The sequence below is a fragment of the Xiphias gladius genome, chromosome 3 (assembly GCF_016859285.1).
Source record: "Xiphias gladius isolate SHS-SW01 ecotype Sanya breed wild chromosome 3, ASM1685928v1, whole genome shotgun sequence".
Lineage (NCBI taxonomy): Eukaryota > Metazoa > Chordata > Actinopteri > Istiophoriformes > Xiphiidae > Xiphias > Xiphias gladius.
In genome coordinates this window covers 25,248,936-25,266,070 of record NC_053402.1, presented here as the reverse complement: position 1 = coordinate 25,266,070, position 17,135 = coordinate 25,248,936, and the positions used below count along the sequence as shown (strand labels likewise).

Sequence of the window (17,135 nt, the reverse complement as noted above, 5' to 3'; positions counted from 1 at the left end):
ACTTGAGTTTATGAAGTGTAGATCAACAAAACACAACGTGTTACTGAAACTAAAACCCACACGAGCGTATAAATAAAAATGATTTCCGTAACCAAATCTGTCAGGGGAAAAAAAATCCAAAATCCTGGAAGTAAGTTGTTTTTTTATTGTCTGTAGCTCAGTGCCTGGACCCCGTAGATTAATACCAACACAATTTTTATTTAATCTTTTCATACTGAGGGTAACAATGACTTAGCGACGTCGACAGAACAAGTTTGATTTCACGAAGTCCAAAAACTTAAAACTTCCTGAGGAGAGTTTTTCATACGTTCTCCAAAACCAACTCCAAGGATGACGTCAAAGAGATCGCGTAATTACGAGATGGCATTTTTCAGAATTGTATGATGATTTTTTTCTTGGTATTAGGAGATGCCAGATCGTAATTACGTGATACGGACAAGGAAAAAAACAAAAACGTTTTCCCGTAAAATGTAGCATCTGATAATTAAGAGAAGACTGATCATCGTTTTGTGAAAAATCTCAATTACGAAATCTTTACCTTGTAAATTATGAGGTATTATCTCATATTTATGAAATACCAAGTCTTAATTATGTGAAACAGTAAAAAGTCTGAGATGTTTTCTCGTAATTAAGACTTTTTCTTTTAGTTTTTCATAATTATGATGAAAAATCTCGTGATCCTGGGAAAACGATCTCACAATCACAACATCTTCACCCCGTAAATATGAGATGCAGAGAAACGGATCACGTAATTAAGACATCTATTCTTGTAATGATTATGTGATACAGACACAGGAAAAATTCTAAACGTTTTTTTGGTAATTAAGAATTAGCATCTGATAATTACCAGAAATTCTTTCATTTTTATTTTTTCGATGAATATGACGATGCGCGTCTGTAAAAAAATTTTTTTTCCTTTTCTTGTGACTGATGGTTGTGAAGTAATTTTTGTGACTTTTAAATAAATTCAACCAGATGCATTTCTCTTCATAGATGGATTTTAAAGGAGGACCTTCAAAGAAATTAGTTTTAACATGTCAAACGTCGTATAATTGTCAGCACTGAGACGCATTCAGACGCCATTCATGTGTACATACTACAGAGCACCTCACGATTCCTGCGATTTGTATTTTATTTGTTGGCGGTTTTCTGAAAAGTGGTTGTGTGGTTCCCACGTGGAGAGAAAAAGATGTTATTTCAGTTCAGCCTCTCGGTTGAAACTGCGGGCTGTGAATGAGTGAAAAAGAGTGAAAGGGAATCGACTCAGTGGAAGTAAAAGGAAGAAATTTAGCGTAAGAGTTTCGCTGGGAGCCCAGAGGGGGCGTCGGTCTTTGTAAAAAAAAAAAATTAAAAAATTAAAAAAAATCCTGAAGGGCTCCTGAAAGAAACCTTTTGTGTTCAGTTTGTAGAAGTACAGCTGGAGTTTACTTCATCCCGGCGTTCCTCAGGGAACGATCCGAGGTCCTTTTATTGTTCGATGCAAACGTGAGAACGGGGGGGACGAAAGGGATGTTTTCAGTGTTTTTATTATTTTCATTTTGAATTATTTTACTTTGAAGCAGGCTGTATGTTTATAATGACACAGGGAAACAATGTTGAAATCCTGGAGGTTTTTTGTTGTTGTTGTTATTTGAAATCTCTTTTTACTCCCTCTGTAATCTCGATGAACTGACTTGCTTTTGTTTGTGACAGAGAGTTCATCTCGGTGTTTGGATTTTATGCAATACTTTTGATAAAATGTGCCCTTTTTTGTAATTCCACGCTCGAATAAAACCAAATCCAAAGGAGTTTCCTATTTAACAATAAAATTAAAAAAAGTGCTGGAGTTGAGTGATTATGGAAAAAGCTCATTTCCATTGTCAGTCACTGTGGAAATTAACTCAAAATTGATATGACCTTTGACTTTTTTGTGACCAATGTCAGTTTTGAGTGAATGGTTGCCAAGTTTTTACAACTTTAACCAGTGAAATAGTGACTATTCACTGATGTGTTTGGCTGATTTACCTTGTGCCCCGTGTTGATCACAGCTGCACCGTCTGAATGTCATTTACGCCAAGTTTCCAACTGTCTGCCAGGATGATGAAGGCGATGGCGATGGCGAGTTTTTTTATTTTTATGACCTGTTTTAGTCGATGAGAACGGGTACTTTTTAGTGTTAACATTCAAACAAAACAATAAATGTTCACAACTACCCAGCCGGGTCTGACAAGTCTCATTTATTCTCCGCTGACTGAACAAAGTTTTAAAGGACCAGTCTGACATTTTGGGAACATAAAAAGAAGTTTTCTTGTAAAATAAGATATGAGATAAAAGAGTTCTCAAAATCACGTGATGCGGGAAAATATTTTCTCTTATTTTTTTAAGAGATTTTGTCTTTGGCGTTTTTGATTTGCCAGATTTGAACCGTGGACTTTGCGGTTATGTACGATGCACTGTAACCATTTGGCCACCAGAGACATTTCCGCTTAACTGAGACTTATAATCTGACAATAGGTCGATAATAAGCTCTCATCATTTTGGTTTCATAATTACAAGATATTTGTTTGTCTCAATATTGAGAGATTTTTTTTTTTAACGGACGCAACGTGACTGCAACCGATGCACCACGTGCAATCGTTTCGCGTCTCTGCCGGTTGCCGGTGTAGGAGGGTGGGGGGCCCTTTTTCCCGTCTTTGCCCAGGGGCCCATTTTCTCATAATCCGTCCGTGCCTGGAGCCGGAAAACTGACGGATGGATTAACAACTTCAGAAATAATTAAATTTTATCTAGGTTTTCTGTTAAAGTTGACGAGGTGACACTCGTCCCACGTCCCGAATTAAAAAGTGAGGTTTTGGCTCGGTTTTAAACTTCGAATAAATGTTTTTGACTGAGCTGAATTCTGCGCTGCCCTGAGGAGGACTCGGGACCCGCGACCGGTCCGGACCCTCGTCAGTAAAAACCGCCACCTGACGGCACGGACCCGGCGCAGCGGGGCGCGTGCTGCTCGTCCATTCATTCACCGGCGCGTGGAGCTGGAACAGGAGAAGCGGAACGAGCTCGAGACGACGACGGCGGCGGCGGCGACGACGACGACGACGATGATGATGATGATGATGAGGAGGAGGAGGAGGAGGAGGAGGAGGAGGAGGATTCCGTAACAATGTAGCGAGCGCGCACTCGCTCTGCGCGCGCCCCCTGGAAACTGTACCCACCTCCCGCCGTTACCGTAGTTACCTACATGCCCGCCCGAACGGGTAACGTGCACGAGCGAGCAGTGGGCAGGCAGGAAGGAAGGAAAGAAGGGAGGAAAGGAAGGAAGGAAGGAAGGAGGAGTACCGAGAGGGGGGAAGAAAGCGAGAGGGGAAGGAGGGAGGAAAGGAAGGTAAGAAGGAGGGAGGGAAGGAGGGAGCGGAATTAGTCAGTGATAGAGGGGAGGAGAGGAGGAGAGGCGGCGGGTTGTTCTGCCGAGGTGGACGTGGCGGGTCCGGCGGAGTTAGCTACAAGTGACGGACAGCGGACCGAACCGAGGCGGACTGCCAGCCATGCACCGGACCACCCGCAGGTAACGTACCGCTCCCCCCGCCGCGATTACCCGCCCGATCGGCTCCGGTGCGCTCCTTTTCTTGTCCTGGCCGCTCGCTGCCGCTCCGCTCGGCTCGGTTTCCTGCCTGTTTAACGGGCTGCACCGCTCTCTGACAGATAATGCCCGCGAGTGTCTCCGTCGGCCGCCGCACGGATTTCGCCGTTTGACACAACTGGTTTCTTTTGTGTCGGGGCTGTCAGCCGCTCCCCGCTGCGCCCGGCCAGCGTGCAAGACCGCTGCTCCCCCCTCCGCTCCCCGCCTCACTCTCGCTCTCACCCCGTGCTAACATCAGCTAGCCCCGCTGGTTAGCTTAGCTGGCTGCGAACGACGTTAGTGTGATAAACAAGATGGCCACTGGCTAGCTCTGCTAGCTAGCTAGACATGGCACCTTGCCCTGTCTTTGTATGCCCGAAAAGCCGCTTTAAACGCATCTCCCTCCTCTGTCCCGGGGAGTTTTCACTCTGAGCCCGAGAATCGGTGAAACAAAAAGTTCTTGCGCACAAACCGGAGACTGAGGTGAGGTCGCGAAGCGGCCAGAAACATCCCGAGAAAGAAGGGGGGAGGTAAAGAGAAAAAAAAAAAAAAAATCACCGCCAGATTCTTGGAGTCAATTTGTGCAGAGGCTGCGTGGCGACTTGAGACGGCTACCTGAGTGTTTGAAGAGACAGGTAACCGGCGAGAGTCCGCTCTCCCGCTGCCTCACGGCGGCGCGGAGCGGGCGGACGGACGGCAGGCTGCGGAGCGCCGCTGAACCACCCCGGCCTCTTTTTGTCAAAGTGCAGAGCGTCGTACTTGGACGTCCGCGGCTGCCAGGGCTGATACCGGCCAGGCTGCCTCCAAACTTTTCAGTGTGTGTGAGTGTGTGTGAGTGTGTGAGTGTGTGTGTGTCTGCGCGGGGAGGCCGCTGCAGCTCCCACCAGGACCTCAGTTCGGTAGTAGCAGGAGTTTGGGTCATGCACGGCCAAGCGTCCGGTCTACATGTACCGTTTCGGTGCTGGAGCAGAATCTGTCCGACCGGAGCAGAACTTGCACAAAACTTGACATTTCAAACAAAGAACCGCGTCTCCTCCCTCTGCTGGTGTGAAACTTTCACTTTGGTGGAAATGCCTGATTTTGATTTCTAAGGCCACAACTTGCCCTTTAGCGACATTTCCAGTCCCGGAACGATTAGTTGATCGGCAGGAAAACAATTGGCAACGGTTTTGATGACTGATTAAAAGTTTGAGTCATTTTTCCAGCAAATTTTAGAAGAATATAAATGATGCTCTTGTCTCAGCCTCTCAGAGCAGAACATTACCCGCTTTTCCTTGACAAACGGAATATCTGTGGTTTGTTGCTTGAACAAAACAAGACATTTAAAGACGTCACCTTTGTCTCTGGGAGGTTACCATGGACATTTTTTGTTATATTTGTCATCTCATAGACTAACGTCTACAGGTGAAACAGTAATGAAAATAACCAGCTGTCATTTCAAGTGATGCTTGTATGAAACAGTGCGTCATGATTATTACACTACTGGACAAGAGTTTTAGAGCACCTCTATTTTTGCTCTTGTTACTGAAGTTTACATAGTGTAACATCTGTGTTCCTGATATTGAAGCACAGGACAAACACAAATAGAACCACTGACTCTTAAGTCCTAAACTGAATCTAAATTTCCGACTCGTCCGGCAGCTGAACTGCCGACGTTTCTTTCTACAGTGGAAATCAAACCTTGTTCAGGACGTTGGTCCCAACTCTGCTCCAGAAGTTCCCATCGACGTGTTGCACCTGCAGGTGGCTTTGCTTTCACCTTCTGTCCAGTTCATCCCAAACCGGCTCCCCGGGGTCCAGGTCCGGAGACTGTGCTGGTCTTCCGTCACGCGAAGCCGTCGTCTGGTTCCGTTCTCCTAACGTTTTGGGTCATTATCTCGCTGTAGGACGAGGCCCCGACCAACCAGTCGGTCTTCCTCAGTTACTTGTCCGTTTCTCTCCAGTCTGACACCAGTGTTGACCTAGTGATGCATCGGAGGGTGTAGCAACGCAGTTTGTTCCTACTCTGCCTTTGTAAACGCAGAGGGTTTGTCAGTCATGGGCTAAAGTTGTGGCTCCTGTAGGAATCGTTTGCTTCAACTTTCAAGGCTTCGTTTCCTTACACTGCTGCAGCAAAAAGCTGTGAGTGAACCAGTTTCTTCATCCCTGAGAAAGGCCTGTTTTCTACGAAGTTTACAGGATTGTTCAGGTTTTGGTGACACAAACTTTTTTTTTTACTGTTGGCCTTTGTACCATTTAAGGTTTTTCACTGGACTTGAATTGAAATTTCAATAAAAACTGGAAAAATGGGGGATGAAAACAAAGCTTACAATTCTATTTCAGAACAGAGTGCACCAGAAATAAATAGTGTTTATTTAAGGTTAGACAAAGACATTGTGTTTTCAGCTCTCAAGTGTGAGCGGTGAGGGGCAAAGGAAAGATCTAAACACTCCAATCATGTTGTCATGCACTCCTCGGCACATTTAGTGTCAGAAATAATGAATGATTTTTAAAATGTGTATCTATGGCTTTAAATAAAGTTAATAACGGCTAGAATATATTTAAAAAAAACAAAAACAGATCAGGTTATTTGTCGTTTCTGAGCTGAACGTCGCCATCAACGGGAATCTCTACAACAGGAGGAAATGAGTTTTGATGCAACATGAAATGTAATTTTCAGGAAAACTAAGAGCTGGTTTGTTGCACATTTAAGACATTGCTGCTGGAGACGTTTGCTAATAAGAGAGGACAGAGAACAGATTTAATAACAAATCTGTTTAGAGAATCCGTGTATTTCACCAGCCTCAGTGTCTGAACTCAGCCAGACACTGTCCAAGTAATTTTTAACATGCAAACACTAATTTTCATTCTCATATGCAGTGAAATGCTGCGCTATATTGCGGATCAGCTTGGGACGTCTGTACTTTGCACTAATAAAATAAAGTAGGCATTAGGCATTTAAAGTGTTTTTGTAGCCTTTAGATCCGATGTATTGATAAAAATCTGTTCATCTGTCGGTGTGTTCACGGCAAAAACAAAACGCTTTTTGTCCCCATAATTCAGTTATTTCACGGAGCAACCTCGCTGTAATTTCAAACTGTAAAGTTTCCGGATGACTGTGATGAAGGCCTCAAGCTGAAATGCATTGTTGTTCTTTATACTAAAACAGTTTTGACCCCTGGAGACGTTTTCATTTCTCTGTGCATCTTGGAAGCAGGTGAAGTTGTGCCAGAAATACCTACCCAGACACTGTATGATTTGGCCTAATTTTAACCTCAAATTTCTGCCATAGATGTTCAGTTTGAGGTCACGGCATCCGATTAATTGCCTGAATGATCAGCGGTCTGGCTGTCAGATGATGGGTCGGATTTCTGGCAGGTCAGAAAGTTGGGTCGTCTGCAGCCTGAGCAGCTCCGTGGTCTGATTTCCCTCATGGCCGCGGTCACAAGATTTTTATAAAGTGAAGTGAGGATGTTACTGAATATTACTGCAGCAGTATTTTTCACGTTGTTCTGGACTAGTCTGGCTCGGACTGAGCTGTGATATAAAACTCACTTTCACTGCACTTTTTCTTACTTTCTGTGCACAGTATGACTACACAAAGCAACACTACCGTTCTGCCTTCTAGGCAAAATCCTTTAAATAAACTTTACTGGAATGATCTCCGAACAAAACCAACCGCGAGGCTTCGCGTTCAGGTTCCGCGGCGCTCCACGTCGCGGGCGGTCGCTGGATCCGTACCCTCTGAACATAAACGTCACGGGTTCTGTTCGAGGAGGCAGGACCATTAAAATGTGATTAATAAAAACTGCAGTGTGTCTGTCTGAGTCTCTGTAAGCCTCACTGCAATCTCACCTGTGTCTCTGCAGGCCGGTCCCAGTCAGGTGTGGGTGGTGACGCCACTGGATTCCCAGAGGAGGCTCTCAGGGACACGCCCCCTACCTCCCAGCCCCTCCTCTCTCAGGACAGGTCGCTCTCTTCGGCATCAGAGGGCGGAGTGGAGGAAGGACTCAGGGAGGAGGAGGAGGAGAGGAGGAAGAAGGTGGACCTCAGCGATACTTCAGGTGCTGAACGGAGTGAGGTGAGGAGGATTAGCTCCGCCCCCTCACCATGACAGACTTAGAGACTGAGTGTTTGAGCCTCGGCCTGCCCCCGGAGTGCGGCTCCCCTCCCCCGCCTCTGGACCCCTCCCTGCAGGTAGACTGCGGGCCGGGCCCCGCCGCCTCAGCCCCAGCGCCCACTCTCGCCCTCCTCTCCTCCGACTGCCCGACGCCCACGCTCAGCTCGCTGGCGGCGGAGATCGCCGAGCCGCTGGTGATGCTGCCGTGTGTGAAGAGCGAGCCGGAGGACGGAGACCTGGAGCCCATCAGGACGGTGGACTTGTCGGAGATCCAGCCGCTGTCCACCGCGGAGCTGGGCCAGGACCAGATCAAGATGGAGATCAGCGGCCTCGATTACATCAAGTCTGAGCATCACGGTCACCACGGCAACCACCACCTGGGCCCGTTTCACCACAGCGACGTCACAGAGCTGGACTACAAGTCGCACTACGAGCCCAGCTCCGTGTTCGATTACATCTCCCAGGTAAAACATGGACGCTGGTCACACCTGGTCACACCTGGTCACAGGTAGACTGCGATGTGTTTCAGGGCTGAAAGAGCCAGTTATGTGATTGGTGTTGATTTGCTGCCATTGTCTGTCATGTAAACAGTAAACTGAACACTGGACGTCGGCTGCTCAGACAAAACAAAGACACAGGAAGTTGTAGCCGTGGGTCCTGTCAGTGTCTTTTACAGTCATGTTTCAATTCGTTTAGAAAACGATCGGCAGACGGATCAAAGAAGAACAGTAATGTTTTTACAGCAGAATCCATTTAATTCTTGAAACCTGATCCTCGTCCGCTGTGGTTTGCTGTGCAGACCTGTGCTTCAGTGTAACTTAATCACAATAACACAAGTTGCACAACTCGTCCTCGTCTACACCACGCTGCTAAACCTTCAAACTACGAGACTTTCAAGTTTAGTTCCAGGAAGAAAACCTCAAAGTCTCATTTACAATGATGCACATGACTAAAAATCTGACAGTTTACAATAAGCTGCCTGAGATGTTGGGGCAGTATCTGTGGTGGCCAGGCAACTTTATTAGCAGCACCAGTAATGGACACATCCTCAACTGCGTTATATGTCCTGATCAAAAGTCCTTTCTGATCGGTCGTGTTACCTTCTCACTCGTTTAAATCTTCTGCTTCTGGGCAAACTGTATGTATGTAGGTGAAACCCAGTCAGTTCAGGTTTTTGCACTGCCGAGTTCAGGTTCAGGTTCAGGTCTGCTGTCATTTCCACACACGTGCTTGACATACCGTACACGCAGGGAAAGGAAATGCGGTTCCTGGATGTAAACGGGGTCCAGTGTGTTTGCTCCTCTTGTTGTAAACGTGACGTGTTGGCGCAATTTCAGCAACAGTGCTGAAAGTTTCGTGACCGAAGACGGCGAGAAGTCGTGGTGGTGCTGCGCGTTGCTCGCTGATGCTGCCGTACGGCTCTGGCAGACCTCTGCGGTAACGGCGGCGGTGGGCTCCTCTCTGCAGACGGGCCGGCGTCGGACCGCGCACCTTTCCCCACAGTCCCTGCTACCGGTCCCACCAGACGGCGATGAGTCCCCGTCGCAGTAGTGGCTTAGTCCATGGTCCCTGATGTTGCTGTGTAGCCGCGTTTCAATGAAAGCAAAGCAGCGGCAGTTGATTTGACGCCGGATAGTCCGTCATACCCGACCTCCAGAAGATCGGACAAAAAGCCCAGAAATATCTGGTCCTCCAGAGGCCGCTGCGTCTGCGCGCGCCGCCATGGAGCCCAACAGAAATTGGATGAGTTTCAGGAAAGACTAAATTTATGATAACGGGGCCACTGTCTCTGGAAAGAGAAGCTGCTGTTGCTGTCGTGAAAACCACAAACTAAAATCCATTCGCCAGAAACCTCAGAGACAGAGATCTGAAAACCTGGACAAATAAAACCAGAACAGACTGTACAGATACTACTAGAGGGAAGAGAGGACGTTGTCTTATTATTATTTGAACTGATCATTTGAGATCATATTGACTCACGTCGCTCTTCTTGCGTCTCCGTCTTCATGGTTCCTGCTGCAGAGCCTCAGTCTGAGTCTAACCCTGATGGAGGATCTTCTCCTGCTGAGCTCAGTGTGTTTCCAGATCTTAAGATCATTAACTGACGGCTGCAAATCCTTTTAAACAAATACCTGCTTACAACTGAACTGCTTCAGACAGACGCGCACACACACACACACACACACACACACTTCTATCTTTGTGAGGACACTCGTTGACATGAGGGATTCCTTAGCCCCTGACCCCAACCTAAACCTGATTCTAACCTGAACCCTAAAACCAGTTCTGAACCCTAAAACAGCCCTTTGAAGGTGTGAGGACCGGACACAATGTCCTCACTTTCCCAAAATGTCTTAACTCTGTAGGGTGTATAACTCAATCTGGTCCTCACGAAGATACAAGTACACACACACACACCCACACACGGCTCTCTGCTCACAACACAAACACTGCTCAGAATCTACTTCACTACTTTTCTGTGCCACATTTGCACATTCTGTATTTTTTCTGAACAGGATACAACCATAGTCTGTGGGTAGGACTTTACGTTCTGAGGTTAGTAGTATCAGTATCAGGATGAGGATCAGCCCTTTGTTGCACGGTTTACTGAGCTTAAAAACAAAGTTATGTTTTCAGCGTCTCCACTAGTCTAAGTGGGTGTGTGAATGAAAGAGAGACCAGCAATGTAGAGATCAAAACAAGTGAATGAGACAAATTTATTTGCCTTTTTTTTAAATTGAATGCAGTTACATACTAGAGCAGAAGTAAACATCAAACAGGGCAGATTGTCTGTCTACTCTGGAGAGAGGTGTTTGTATCCGTCACGCAACAGTAAATACACAGAACAACACATGGTTCTGTCGCTGTTTCGCTGTGTTCATCGCGGTGGTTTTTTTAATCGATCACCAGTTTACATCCTTTTTGTTTTTAACGATGCGTCAGATGAGGTAGAAACACAAGCAGGAAAGTGCAAAAGGGCCTTTTTAGTGTCTGAGCCTAGGATCTGTTTGGTCAAAAAATGTTTGATTTCTGGAAGTTTGTGGTCAGAAAAACCCTGGAGAGACCCAGCGACATCACTGCTGGATAAAGGCGTCAGTCTGAGACCTGGTTGGGATTGTGATAATTTTGTAAAATCAGCTCACCTTTGATGAGATGGTGGAAAGTCACCGTGGCCTGTGGACAAAACGATAACGAGAGTTCCTCCAGTTTCATCCCTCGTTAAGGTTAGTGAGGCGGGGTTGTGCGCCGCTTCTTCTCAATTAATCTTTTTGTCCATTAAATGTCAGGAAATAGTGAAAAATGCCAGTTTACAGTCTCTGAGTCCAAGATGACGTCTTCACATGTCTTGTTTTGTCCCTCCAGTTTACTGGAACCACAGAGAGTCTTGATGGTAGATGAGGGTGGACAGGAGCTTTCAATAGGTAGTTTTTAATCTTCAGAAACCAGCATCTTTCTCTGGGGTTCCACAAGGTTTCAGTCCTTCAACCTATACATGCTCCCACTTGGTATCATAAAGAAACGATATATCCCACAACAGCTGTACATTTCACGGACTGTGTTGATGATATTAATTGCTGGATGTCCAGAAACCTTTCACAGCGGAATAGAGGCAAGACTGAGATACTCGTAGTTGGTCCTAGAAGTCCGAGACAGAAAAAGTATTCACACTTGGCATCGCTGTCTGTGAATTACAGCGAGCAAGTCCCAAACCTTGGCATCATCGTGGGTACTCATCTCACCAATATGACTAGAACAGTGTTTTGTCACTTTGAAACTTTTGAATATCAAAACTCGGAGCGTTCATATTGCAAACCGACTCTCAGAAACTAGTTCATGCATTCATCCCAAGCCGGTTAAACTAGCGGAACGCTCCGTTTGCTGGATTATCCAAACAATCAGCAGGACGGCTGCAGCTCTTTCCAGATGCAGCAGCCGGAGTCCCGACGTGTACGTGAAAATTTGAACAAATTATTCTGGTGCTTTAGTCACTTCATTGGCTCCCGGTTATAAACAGAATCAGCCTTAAGATCCCTCTAATAGTCCATAAAGCGCTTAACAGTTTGGCTCCTGAGTGCATCGCGGACCTGCTCGCTGATTAAGACCCGATCGGGCCCCTCGGGTCATCAGACGGAGGTCTTCAAGCTGTACCCAGAATTAGGTCCAAGTCTGGTGAGGGTGCCTTCGGTTACTGCGGTCCTGCTCTCTGGAACCAGCTTACGGTTCATTACCGTGTGTGGTCGTACGGTCGCTCTTGTTGCTTCGTGTGCGACTGTGATGGGGCAGGGATTTCTGTTTGATTGCGCTGGTGTTTTTGGGTTCTTATTGCTGTGTGCCGTGCGTACATTGGATGTTTGCTCATGTTTATGCCTATATTTTTATTTTTCGTCTTTCAGTGTAAAGCACATTGAGTTTGTGCTACATGAATAAAATTGCCATGCCAGTTTCTGACCTGTTAAATTGGACCGTAGCTGCTTTTACATGTGGCGGTGCCTTGCTTAAGGACACTTCAGCACGCCGGACACAAATAGCTTTTGACAACCGGTTTCTCTGCGACATAGAAGCCACAGACGAGCTGTAGGTGTCTAGAGACAGGCCGTTATATAACGATCGGTTTTACTCTTTGACTTTGTTTGCTCTACTTCTGTCGGCTGCTTTATGGTGATATGGCTGCTTCATTTCAAAATCAATCAGAAATGGAGCTTTTAGACTCCAAAAAACGGGGGCCTTTTCCTGCCGAGTGTCAGAGTAGGAGAAGCTGCGGGTCGGCATTATTACCACCGACAACCAATTGGTATCGAAGCAGGCAGCCAGCGTTTCTCTACCAGGCTGCTGTGACCATAAGGTCCTTGTGAGCTTCCACCCGTTTGTTGATGCGTCACTCGATTTAGCGTATTTCCGGTATTTCAGGAAGGACTGAGTAGTTCAAGCGAAATGAAACCTTGCCGAAGCAATCTTTTTTTTAATTGAAGCCGCGTGTGTTCTCGTTGCAGGTGACGGACACTCTGGAGTACATTAAGTCAGACCACCACGTGGACCTGCAGTGTTACTACACCGCCGAGCTGAGCTCCCTGAAGTCGGAGTACCCAGAGGCCAACACCATGTCCACCCACCTGCAGCACAACGGCCTGGAGTCCATCCACATGGCCGAGCTCCGCACGGAGCTCAACAAGCTCCGACCCGACGCCCTGCTGATGGACGGCATGGGCAAACTGGACCCTGAGTTTGGAGGGGGGGCGCTGTACGAGCTGCAGCCGGCGGAGGTCGGGAAGACGTCCGCGGAGGTGACGGCGGCGGTGACCGGGCAGGCGGGAGGAGGAGGGAGTCTGGTCATCACAACCAAAACCCAGAGCCCGACGGTGAGGAAGCCCCGTAACATGCAGGGGGAGAAGCCCTTCTCCTGCACACAGTGTGGGAAGAACTTCAGCACTCTGGGAAACCTGAAAACCCACCAGCGCATCCACACCGGGGAGCGGCCGTACACCTGCTCGCAGTGCGGCAAGAGCTTCGGCCAGGCGGGGAACCTCAAACGACACCAGCTGATCCACACGGGCCAGAAGCCGTACGTCTGCGCCCACTGCCCCAAAGGCTTCACCAAGGCCGACGACCTGCGATCGCACCAGCGGCTGCACACCGGCGAGCGTCCGTTCATCTGCGTCACCTGCGGGAAGAGCTTCGGCCAGTCGAAGGAGCTGAAGGCTCACCAGCTGAGCCACACGGGCGAGAGGCCGTACTGTTGCCAGCACTGCGGCAAGAGCTTCACCAAGGAGACCAGCTACCGCAACCACGTGCAGATCCACACGGGCGAGAAACCCTTCACCTGCTCGCAGTGCGGAAAGACTTTCAGCAACTCCGGCGTCTTAAAAACCCACGAGAAGATCCACACGGGCGAGCGGCCGTTCGGCTGCACGCAGTGCGGGAAAAGCTTCGGCCGCCTCGGGCACCTGAAGGCTCACCAGCAGATCCACACGGGGGAGCGGCCCTACGCCTGCCCCCAGTGTGGGAAGACTTTCAGCCAGTCGGGTCACCTCAAAGCACACGAGCAGATCCACAAACGAGAGCGAGCGGACACGGCCAGCACCAGCAGCAGCAGCACCATGGGCAGTGACAGTAGCTAAGAGAAACTCCATACCCTTTAACCTCGCGGAAAAACAAAGTATTATTCCTTTTTTATAAATATTATCTATAAATTTTTTTCCTTTATGAATTTTTCTTACATTTTCATACCTTTTGTGCTCTTTTTGCATTATATATGTGGGCAGGGTGGACTCTGACTGATTTGCTCTTATGCAAGTGTCTGTGTGTGTGTGCACGTTATGTACTGTGTGTCTGTGGGTGGGTGTGATACTGAGGGGCTTGTAGATAATCTTGAAACTGGTCTGTCTGAACTGTAGTGAGGGTAGTCTCTCTCTCTCTCTCTCTCTCTCTCTCTCTCTCTGTCTCTGTCTCTCTCTGTCTGTCTCTCTCTCTCTGTCTCTGTCTCTCTCTCTCTCTCTCTGTCTCTGTCTCTCTGTCTCTCTGTCTCTCTCTGTCTCTCTCTGTCTCTCTCTCTCTCTCGAGGACCAAGTACCAGTACTTATTTTGGAGTACTTACTGATACACAAGCACAAATACTTCAGCGACCGAGTTTGAGTACTTTCTTTTTTTCTTTTCTTTTTTTTTATTCTGAAGCTGAGCAGGACCCCGTTTACTGATAACGACCCTTCTCGAAAGTTAATCGTGGGCTTTTTTTTTTTTTTTTTTCCCAAACGCTTTAAAATGTTTGCACGAGTTTCCCGAAGTTTTACCTCGGAGCGGGTACACGCCGTTAAGAGCCCATCAAAGCAACGTGGTGTCTGTGAGACACACTGTGTATTAAACACACACACGTCACAAAGCAGAAAAGTTGTAAACAAGGCAAAGGAACCTTTTCTACTCGGAGTCGTTCAGTTTGAAAATGAACCAACCGTCAGTTGCTGCCTTTTCATCTCCGCCCGTGTTTGTCAGCGGGACTACGCACAAACTACTGAACCGCTTCGCACCAGGCTTTGTGGAGGAACCCGGTTCCTTTTGGTGCCGATCCGGTTAAAACGGCAGATCCAGGGATTCTTTTGTCACTTTCCTTAACTTAGTGAGAGTGGGCGTTTCTTGAACACTCGTCGGTATCTGGCCCGACTGACGAGAGGAGGCACGCGCTCCACTGGGTGCCGCTCTAGTTGATCCGTGTTAGTGGCTTGAAGTCAGTTTAACAAAGAAACTTTGTTAAACTAAACATTCAGTCTCTGCTCGTGGCAGACGTTTCTTCTGCGGCCGGTTTCCAACAGATCCAGATGTGTTGCAGCTGCCGGAGACGATCTGACAGTAGACTGAATCTCTCAGGGTTTCGGACTGTTGGTTGGACAAAACAACACAATGATGACGTTGCCTAGGGCTTTAGGAGATTGTGATTGTGAGGGTCGATGATTTCTCTCTAATTTTTGACATTCTGTAGACCAATCGATTAATCAGTTAATCATGAAAATAATCGGCAGATTAATCACAATTGAAAATAATTGTCAGTTGCAGCCCTAATTCTAGCAAGAGCTTCTTTTTCTTTTTTCTTTTGGCGGAGAAACTTGCATCTGAGTCTAACTCTGAAAGGTGAAGATATTGACACTGCCAGAGGAAAAAAAAATGTGGTAGCTTTCACTTTTCTCCATCGGAGCAAAGTGAAACCAGTCATTGAGTTTGTTTGATTTAACAATCACAAATTTTACATCAAATGTAATTTAACGGAACACCAGAGTTCACGGTTAGAGTGTCGACTTGCACATGAACAACAAACAGTTCAAACTGTAGTAAAACGTGAAGTTTTATTTCCTCCTGCAGGTTCTGGGGCTTGAAAAGCTCTGAACCCGCTACGATCGTTAACCTACGATCATTTCTGGGATTGTCTGAAGTTACGATGCTTCTGGGAAACTCCTTTTAGCTGAAGAAAGTAGACGTTTGGTAAACGGGGCCCTGGTTCAGATTCCTCAGCAGTAAAAGTACTTGAACTCTTAGTACTTTTCAGTCTTTTGCCAACAAAGTGCGAGTACTTCTTTTTGAGTACTTGCTGCCAGTTTACTAGTATTTTACTTACAGGTGTGGGTACTCGCAGGCGTACACTCTGTTACTGTATTGTTAAAAAATCTGATGATATAATTTTGATACTTGTTATTGACCAGTATTGATCGATCAGGACACAGTGATCTTTCTGTTGTTTGATAATCAGCTGATATGACATTCCTATAGTTTTTTTAGCAGAAAAATTAAAATCGTTCCAGATCCAACAGGACCAAACACAGCATCAGCACAAAGGACCCCCCCAGCCTCCCCCGTCCGGATCACTCACTGTGTACAAATCTTCTATTGATAATGTCATTCCTAAAAAAAATTAATAAAATTATTAAAAAAAAACTGCAGCAAAAAAGACAAAGGTGATGCAGCATCTTGTACTGGAAAATGAATTATTAAAGAAACTAATGGCACGTCCTGCTCTGTTGGGGGTTTCTTTCCTGTGGTGTGTTTTGTTGGCGTCTGTTTTGCTTTTTGTTATTTTACATTTCAAACCTGAGGACTTAATTTTTTTTTTTTTTTTTGATGCAGACTGAGACGTTTCAGATTCGTTTTGATAGCCACTGTGACAGAAGGTTCTCAGCTCAGTTTCTGGAGAAAATGTTCTTGTTTTTATGAGATTCGATGGTGAGATCATTATTACAAGATGCCAAATTATTCTGTGTATTTTTCTTTGTTGTTTCTAAATTGTTTTACATATTTGCTGGAAGCCACAGCGGCAGTGATCAATTCTTTTTTTTTTCTTTAACACCGTACAGAAGTTTCTGGTTATGACAGGATACAGTGATGAAAGTTTGCTACAAGATGCTGTATGTTGGTTTTTATTATGTCATAACAAAAATTTCTTGTAAAGACTGAATTATTTGATGTTTTGTAATAACTTGGAAATATGTCAATATCATGGAATTGATCTCATTATGACATGTCCCAACAACAGAGCAGCTGATTGGTGGCAGCGACACACTGCCGTAGTCCGGAGTACCGAGTTTCGAAAGCTGTCGCGCGCTGAAGACAAGTGTCTGATTAACGTCGAGCAAACGGTGAATCCGACCAGATAGTTCCCGGTTTAAAGGCTGCGCCGCACCGCAGATAGTTCTTATACCGACAGAACTCACCAGGTTCGCCATCTTAGTTTAGCATGTTAGCATGCTAATGTGTTAGTTAAGTCGCAGACATCTCGTGTGACCTCGTGCTGAAACGTGCTGAATTCCTTTTGTGATGGAGGGAACGCACGACCGCACCATTTCTCCGCTTTTTTTGCGTAATCATATCGTTTCCTTGCAGCCTTGCGGCAGGTTTTTCTGCACCATTGTAAAACTGAGACCTGAACCCTGCCCATACTCGTGTCTTTAAGACCATTTCAGGCCT

The 17,135-nt window shown here is 46.5% G+C and overlaps 2 protein-coding genes across 7 annotated transcripts in view; both read left to right on the top strand.

Moving 5' to 3' along the window:
- The window catches only part of si:dkeyp-113d7.10 (eukaryotic translation initiation factor 5B), a 31,560-nt gene extending 29,381 nt beyond the window's left edge, over positions 1 to 2,179 (top strand). The window contains exon 7 of the transcript XR_005707219.1: positions 1,973 to 2,179. The gene's annotated coding sequence lies outside the window, so the exon portion shown is untranslated. The remainder of the gene's footprint in view (positions 1 to 1,972) is intronic.
- A 1,230-nt stretch (positions 2,180 to 3,409) lies between these two features.
- On the top strand, positions 3,410 to 16,868 carry si:dkeyp-113d7.1 (uncharacterized protein LOC407709 homolog). Of its 6 annotated transcripts, none has more exons than XM_040124045.1 (4): positions 3,410 to 3,541; positions 7,444 to 8,158; positions 12,686 to 13,848; positions 16,299 to 16,868. In XM_040124045.1, exons 2-3 carry the CDS (start codon positions 7,685 to 7,687, stop codon positions 13,808 to 13,810), a joined length of 1,599 nt encoding a protein of 532 aa, XP_039979979.1. In that variant the 5' UTR covers positions 3,410 to 3,541; positions 7,444 to 7,684; the 3' UTR covers positions 13,811 to 13,848; positions 16,299 to 16,868. The 6 variants fall into 6 exon arrangements, with proteins under 6 accessions (XP_039979979.1, XP_039979978.1, XP_039979980.1 ...); XM_040124044.1 differs by lacking the exon at positions 16,299 to 16,868 and adding an exon at positions 15,977 to 16,235; XM_040124046.1 differs by lacking the exons at positions 3,410 to 3,541; positions 16,299 to 16,868 and adding exons at positions 3,961 to 4,125; positions 15,977 to 16,235.
- The last annotated feature ends 267 nt before the right edge of the window (positions 16,869 to 17,135 follow it).